The sequence below is a fragment of the Priapulus caudatus genome, unplaced genomic scaffold (genome assembly GCF_000485595.1).
Source record: "Priapulus caudatus unplaced genomic scaffold, Priapulus_caudatus-5.0.1 Scaffold483, whole genome shotgun sequence".
Lineage (NCBI taxonomy): Eukaryota > Metazoa > Priapulida > Priapulimorpha > Priapulimorphida > Priapulidae > Priapulus > Priapulus caudatus.
In genome coordinates, this window is record NW_014577544.1 from 143,423 (window position 1) to 151,715 (window position 8,293).

Consider the following 8,293-nt stretch of genomic DNA (forward strand, 5'->3'; position numbering starts at 1 on the left):
ATGGAAAGTTATGGGACTTATGCCGTTATTGTGGTCTGATGTCCCTGGGCCGTTCTATCACTATCAGTATCAGTATCAACTTCAATCGTGGCGCTTTTTGCAGACCCTCAATACTTCCGGTGCAATTTAGCTAGAATTTACCAGTAGAGGGCGGTCGTAACCGGTCCTGCTAATCACCGAAATCACATAAAATGAATGGCAATAGTAATTATAATTAGCTCGAAATCACTCGTAATGATTCGAAATGCACGTGATACATTATTACAATTATTGTGCGCGTGTGCGTGTGCACATAAACACCTGTGCACGTGTGCACGTACACGTGCGTGCGTGCGTGCGTATACTATATGCACGCCACGTGTGCGTGCGTGCGTATATGCACGTGTGCGCGTGCGTGAGTGTGCACGTTCACGTGCGTGCGTGTGCACCACTGATCTCTATAATATAATCAGGAGTAGATAATAGAAGATCTTCTATTATCTACTCCTGATATAATCTATAATTATATTATAGAGATCAGTGGTGTGCACGTACATGTGCGTGCGTGCGTGTGTGTGCACGTGTGCACGTGGCTTTTTGCATTTTTAATGTTCATACTGTGATTCTGAAATATTTAAATAACATATTAAAATTAGAAACGTTAGAAAATATAATTATAAATGAACAAATAAGATGAAAAACAATAATTTTTCACACGTCAGCTAGGCCGGGCAGCTAGGCCGGGCAGCTAGGCCGGGCACCGCATGGAGTCACCGAGTTCACTTGATATTATTTCTGTCTTTATATCTTGATATGTGTTGATTATCACTGTATAGATGACACTCTTCCCCCATCCCAACTCCCACAGATTTTATTTGTGGAAATAGTCTGCTATCCTGTCAGTTGGTTACAGTACGAGTTTGAGTCAAAACAAGTCTATAACCTCGGCAAACAGCCTGTGATGATCTTGGTTATGTGCAATCAGCTGTTGAACATTGTCCTGTAGCTGCAACATATGGTTGTCAGTTGCAAATTCCTGGTGGGAACTCTTCCAAGACGCTGAAAGAAAAAGAAAAATCATTTTGAACACCGTTGTTCTTGCCCATTTGAGCTTCCTAAGCCTTCCTGTACTCGTGACGAGGTCTTAATTATCGTATCTAATTGAGTATCTTGTATCTTGTATCTTGTATCTTGGCACCCTCTCTTGTATTTCACAAGGCACTCGATTCAACGAGGTGCGGGGATAATCCCGATTATCTAGAGAAAAAGGAGATTAATGCCGCCTCTAATTCTCTAAATGTTAGTGTTTCGAATCACCAGAATTTTCCGCACATAATCTAACGCTGGTTTCAATAACCCGTGGTTGTCCCCTCTCCAGCTTTCTATTCGTTGTCCCTCCTTATATTTATTATAGCTATCACATTTATATAAATGTTCCATGTCTTCTTTCATATTCTTATTACATCTATTACACATGTCGTCACTAAAGTTATTTTTAAAGTAGCCTTTGAGATCAATCATGCAAGTTTTACATTTAAATGCAAAACACGAATCAGCAAATAATAATTCTTTCATATAATTCTTCAATCCGTATGTTTCAATGTTTATCATATTCATTTTTGTTTTATCTCTAGTTTTCAATTTCTCTATTAATTACTCTTTTTAAGATGGCATCATTGACTTTTTTCCAGGTTCTTTTTGGTTTTAATCCTATGGCTGTAAATGATATTTCCAGTTCGTACTCCTCTAGGATTATTAAAATTTCATTTCCCCAATTTCTTCCTTCCTCTTTGATCTGCTGTATAAATACTCTCTTCATTAATCTATTGTTATCTAGCTTAACTATTTATTGTAGTAGCATTAGATTTTTGCATCCTATTTTATCAGTTATTGGTAAAATTCCTAACTCTATCCTGTGTGCTTCCTGTGGTATTTTACTATGAGCTTTTATTATTTTGCGCAGGCACTCATTTTGGAAATCCTCCAACATTTTAACTTCTTCCTTCGTTAATGCCCCAGTCACACATACACGACGCACGGCCCCGCGCACTGAAAAATCAGCAATTTTTTTTCCATTTTTTTATTAATTTTCATGTGCGGGGCCGTGCGTCGGTGATGTGTGACGTGGGCATAGTTAGTCCATGTTTTCACTATTATTTTAGGAAAGGAAGGTTAAAACTGTGGCCATTCATAATAATTTCACTCTTTGCTTCTATAGTAAGATTTCCATAATTTTGCTCTCTGTCCGCTGCCATAATATTCCTCAATCATCATTAAACCTACATTTTTGCAGTTCGGGCTTCTTATCATGTCCTTTAAACCTCCTTTTAATCATTAATTAAATCCTCTAGATATGAATATTTGGTGTATTTTTTGATTACTTATAGTTGCCTAACTAATATATTTTTCTCTATCCTTTCTTTGTTTGTGTGAATTTTATAACCATTGTAGTTTGTTTATTGTTCATATTAAATTCTAATCTTTTGATTCTGCTAATCTGTTAGCATGCCTGAGCGATTTTTGTAAGCTGTTTTTATAATCATCCAATTTCCAGGAATATCGTCCAATATAATAGGGTGCCGAGTTCTACTGCTGTTTACTATACATGTATCCCGCTTTGTTAAGGCCATTTATGTTGATCCAGAGAGCACGGTACAAGAATGCGTGTGCCGCAAAAGATGCGTTGCTTCCCGACCGCAAAGGCGGTTAAACCGCGCACTTCCGCGGGACTGGCGCACGCGACGCGCGGTGTGTTGTATGTAGTATTTTCGCGGCTGCCCGCTATACAATTCGCGCGCGCGAGAGGGCGGGCACGCGAATCGCTATAGCGGGAAGCGTTAACATCGCGCAGTTTGCGTGCAGCACTACACGCGCTCGGCTACGGCGGGCATTTGCTGCCTGCCTGCTTGCGCTGAGAGGGTCTATTGTCCCCGCGGGGTAGTGCCGGAACGTAACCTGGTTGCGGTTCGGTATACCGGACATACCCTGGCAGCTATGTATATGCCGGACCGTACCTGCGCCTACTGGGCACTAACGAGTTGTTAGGCGAGTCGCTCTGACGCCTACAGGGGTCGAAAAAATTTAGCCGTATTCCGCGATATCCGCGGGATATCCAGATTCTTGTTGCGCGGGATACACTAGATTTCAATGCTTGGTATCCCGGCCGGATAGTAAAAAAAAATCGTCCCACTAATCGGGATAGTGGTGTTGAGTTATCAACTTATTACCGCAGCCGCATCTGAGCGAGTGCGACGAGCGGCGAACGTGCGCGCCCTTCAGTACTAATTTTACTTATGTCACAGCTAGCGTTTTTTATACACGCAGGCATAGCAATAATTTGGCAAGGCGCAAGGGTGGCCGATGATTGATCATAATTGGTGAAAAGATGTGTATACAATTGTATCATGATTGTATCAAGCGAGCCAGACAATGCGTCTATACAATACGTCTGCAGTGTACTGCAGTGTGTGTAGCAGTATATAAACCACTCCTGATATAACACGCTGTCGGATATATCTATGGTAAAATGGAAATGCTCGCGAATGCACTCCAGCGCCACTATGATTAGGCACCTGGGAGCGCAGATTTTTATATAATAATTACATTACATATTAATAATTTTCAATGCTATTATTGCATATTAAGATTTGGATTACCAACATTGTTGAAATTACATATCCAAAAAAATCCGGGATACCAGATCGTTTTGGGGGGATACCAGATTTCAAATAACTGGTATCCCGAATGGATACCATAATAAAAATGCTAATTTCGACCCGCTGTACTCCCTAACCTGACCCGAACACGACCCTAATCCTAACGCCTAACCTATCAAATAGTGACCACAGTACGTTTCCGGTATACCGGACCGTACCCAGGGTACGTTCCGACAGTACCCTGGGGGACATAGACATTATGAGCGCTGCTTGCTTGTTGCGCGCTGCGCGGCAGGGGCGAGTATTTGTTGCTGCGGCTGCTTTGCAGCAGTATCTACAGATTAGCTACGTGTAAAAACTGGCACGCCACGCACCACGTGCTCGCAGTATTCGCCGGCCAGCGAAATTTTTTTTCCCAAACGGTATAACATAGCAAAGAATATAGCGCCTTCTGATTGGTTGCTTCGATTTTCTTATATATATTATATAAGATTATATGTTTATATTTTTATATGAGGTATGTTTAGGGTTAGGGTTAGGGTTAGAGTTAGGGTTAGGGTTAGGGTTAGTGTTAGGGTTAGGGTACACTTCTGTAGTACAAGTCTGGTACACTTTGTGTATACATATATGTACCTCGGGTACACATCTGGGTTCAAGGATAGAGAACATGGGTCCCAATAAAACCAATGTCATTTACATCAATATAAATAAAATATAATATTACATCAATATAATAGGTTAGGGTTATGGTTAGGGTTAGGGTTAGGATTGGGGTTAGGGTTAGAGTTAGGGTTAGGGTTAGGTTTAGGCACATTGCTTTTATTGGGACCCATGTTCTCTATCCTTGGGCCCATATCGGCCGTACCTGTTACGACAACGACCCCTTCAGCACTACTAGAGCTACGACGGTACTATACTAGGCCTAGTACTAGGCTACGACAGTACTTAGAGCTATACGTACTCGTACTCCGTTACGCTAGTAGTAGTATTACTAGTACGTAGTAGTCGTAGTTAGTAGGCCTAGTGTTTAACCCTGAGGTCAGCCGAAACGTAAACTAATCGGACCACGGCACGAACATAAACAGAAATTCGGCAGCTATAAGTTAACTATAAGTATAAGCCTAGACCCTCTCATAACCCAAACGGCATGATATTTGGGTTAATTCACTCAAACCCATGTTGTTTAAAGAAAACATACTAAAACTACTTTAACCTCACTTACAGAAAAGTTCGGGAAAGTTTTTTGTAGAAATGGGGATTTGGCTACAAGCATGGAGGATACATCTTGCCAAATTCCAGCCAATGAAAAGGCGCCTAAATCCTTTCTTCCGTTTGGGGAAAAACATTTCGCCGCCGGCCACGCCAGCGTATGTGGTCGCACGACGTGTCGTTGCCACGGGCAGCGCGGGGTCGGGAGGGTTGCTCAAAATATGTCACGTATGCAGCCAGGCGCCGTAACGGCGGCATCGCATTTGCAGATAGACCGCGCCCCCCCACGTGGAGCGCCGTACGACACTTCGTAAAAAGCTTTGTGATAGACAAAACTCTATACTCGGCAGTAGTGCCAGTCATCGCGTAGCGGCCAACGACGCGGTCAGACGCGCAATGGCGTCATCGCTGATTGACAGCATTTCTTGAGCGTTTCTTGTAGGCAGTCACTACGTCTTAGCCATGAGGCGCGCCACCCCAAAAAACGTTTAGGGGCCGTTGGAGATGGCCTACTGCTTGCTCATGCAAATGTCGTTGGATTGCCGCGCCCAGTTTTCGCGTATGCGTTTTCAGACCCGCTGTCTCAAATATCTGTTCTAACAGTGGACAAAAAGGGGCCGGCGTCATTAGCTGGGGCGCGGCTTCGCCGCGAGCTGTGCCGCTGCGCGCAAAACCGGGCGCAAGCTCCGTCCAGAGTCATACAGCATAGGACTGGTCTTAATATTGTTCCTGTCTAACTAATTTTTCTTGTTATGAAAAATTTTCTGTTTCCCTACTGGTGTTTTTATGTTAATAATTGCTTTTTCATTGATTTTGAAAATTATCTCCCAGCATGGTCCCTTCAATCCTCTAAACCATAGTTCCACAATTGTGTCCTTTAGCCACAGGCTATCAAAACATTTTTGAATATCCCCAAATAGTATAGTGACGTCTTTCTTTTGTTCCCGGTGTTTGTCAATAATCCCTCTTGGTACAAATAAGTGGTCAGTTGTGCTAAATCCCTTTTTCCTCCGCCCCCCCCATTGATTTTGCAGTATCCATAATTTTTGTTTGCATTTCCAGATTAATTTGTGAGAGTGAAACTTCCACTTAGACTACTATACTCGATGCACCCATGGAACAGACTAACTTATAGACATAGAGTCAATATAGTTTGTTTATGTTTTAATGCTGACTATTATTAGGGCTCCGTCATAGATATATATAGGAATTTAGAATACAGATCTGTAGTACAATCTATAGTATAGACAATCTTAGCTCTAGTAACTATAGCCCGCGTACAGTGGCCGCTGGCAGCTGCCAGCGGCAACTGTACGCGGCTATAGTTACGCTCATAGCGGTCCTAGTGTCCCTTAGGTACTGCCGGGAACACCCCTGGGTACGGGTCCCGGTATACCGGAACGTACCCTAATAACATTTGATATGTTAGGGTTAGGGTTAGCGTTATAGGGTTAGGGTTAGGTTAGGATTAGGGTTAGGGAGTAGCGTAGGCGACTCCTCGTTAGTGGAGTAGGCGAGGTACGGTGCGGCATATTATTATTAGATAGTACCAGGGTACGTTCCGGCAGTACCCTGCAGGAGGACATAGACCCTCTCAGCTATATTACACTACTAGAGCTAAGTCAGACAAATTCAATCTATGACTGTCACTATGGCTCATAGGGTCCTATGTCCTCCAGGGTATACGTGGCCGGAACGGTACCCTGGGTACGCCGTCCGGTATACCGGAACGTACCCTGTGTCACTATTTGATATGGTTAGGGTTAGGATTAAGGGTTAGGCGTTAGGTTGCGGCGTTAGGGTTAGGTAGTAGGCGTGGCGCGACTCCCTAGACCGTTAGTGGAGTTAGGCGACGGCTACGGTCCAGCATTATTAGATAGTGCCAGGGTACGTTCCGGTATACCGGACCGTACCAGGGTATACGCTTCTGGCAGTACCCCGGGGGACATATAGACCCTCTCAGCGTCACTGTGCTTATGCCTTATGCCTTAATAGCATAATACCCTTATGGAAAGTTATGGGACTTATGCCGTTATTATGGTCTGATGTCCCTGGGCCGTTCTATCAGTATCAGTATCAACTTGAACTGCGAACTTGCTTAGCGGACAGCGTGACCATAGTCCGAGGCCGCGCCAGACCGCCCAGTAATGTCAGATAAAACCCGGCACCCAGATTAGGCAAAGCGGAGTTTCCGGTCTGCCATTTGCGCACTAAAGGTGACACTGATATTCAATATACGTTCATGTCGAAATCTACCGATTAACCTACTGATTAAAGTGTAAAATTCGTCCTGTTCTTCCATCAATATATTCATGTTTCGCAATTGTAATGGCGTATATTTGTAGGAAAAGCAGCCTAGTAGCTACTAATACATCTGGGTACTAGTAGTAGTAATATACAGTTTTCAATCGTGGCGCTTTTTGCAGACCCTCAATACTTCCGGTGCAATTAGCTGAATTTACAGTAGAGGGCGGTCTAACCGGTCCTGCTAATCACCGAAATCACATAAAATGAATGGCAATAGTAATTATAATTGGCTCGAAATCACTCGTAATGATTCGAAATTGCACGTGGTACATATTACAATTATTGTTGCGCGTGTGCGTGTGACATTAAACACTTGTGCACGTGTGCACGTACACGTGTGGTGCGTCAGGGCGTAGCTACGGGGGGGCCTGGGGGGCACGTGCCCCCCCACAAATTTGCTGTGCCCCAGTGCCCCCCCCCCACTGAAAATTGATGTTTCATAAAAAAAAATTGAATTAAAAACAATGCCGTTAGAACAGTATAATACAAAGAAAGTTGTATATTGTGCCCCCCCCCCCCGAAAATGTAAGGCCCCCCCAGTGCCCCCCACTGAAAAATCCTAGCTACTCCACTGGCGTGTGCGTGCGTATACTATATGCACACCACGTGTGCGTGCGTGCGTATATGCACGTGTGCGCGTGCGTGAGTGTGCACGTTCACGTGCGTGCGTGTGCACCACTGATCTCTATAATATAATCAGGAGTAGATAATAGAAGATCTTCTATTATCTACTCCTGATATTAAATCTATAATTATATTATAGAGATCAGTGGTGTTCCCGTACATGTGCGTGCGTTGCGTGTGTGTGCACGTGTGCACGTGGCTTTTTGCATTTTTAATGTGTCATACTGTGATTCTGAAATATTTAAATAACATATTAAAATTAGAAACGTTAGAAAATATAATTATAAATGAACAAATAAGATGAAAAACAATAATTTTTCACACGTCAGCTAGGCCGGGCAGCTAGGCGGGCAGCTAGGGCGGGCACGCATGGAGTCACGAGTTCACTTGATATTATTTCTGTCTTTATATCTTGATATGTGTTGATTATCACTGTCTTTGATATTATCAAGAGTACATAATAGAGATTATACTATAAATTATGTAATCTTGATATTATTTATTTCATAGATAGGGTC

At 43.1% G+C, this 8,293-nt stretch overlaps 1 protein-coding gene across 1 annotated transcript in view; it reads right to left on the reverse strand.

Annotated features, from left to right (window-relative positions):
- LOC106810885 (Fanconi anemia group A protein homolog) overlaps positions 1-7,267 on the reverse strand; it is a 22,356-nt gene extending 15,089 nt beyond the window's left edge. Inside the window, exons 1-2 of the mRNA XM_014814354.1 lie at positions 7,113-7,267; positions 923-1,038 (exon numbers count right to left, since the gene is read on the reverse strand). Of these exons, the coding sequence (XP_014669840.1) occupies positions 923-1,038; positions 7,113-7,158 (162 nt within the window). The 5' untranslated portion in view covers positions 7,159-7,267. The remainder of the gene's footprint in view (positions 1-922; positions 1,039-7,112) is intronic.
- Positions 7,268-8,293: the final 1,026 nt, after the last annotated feature.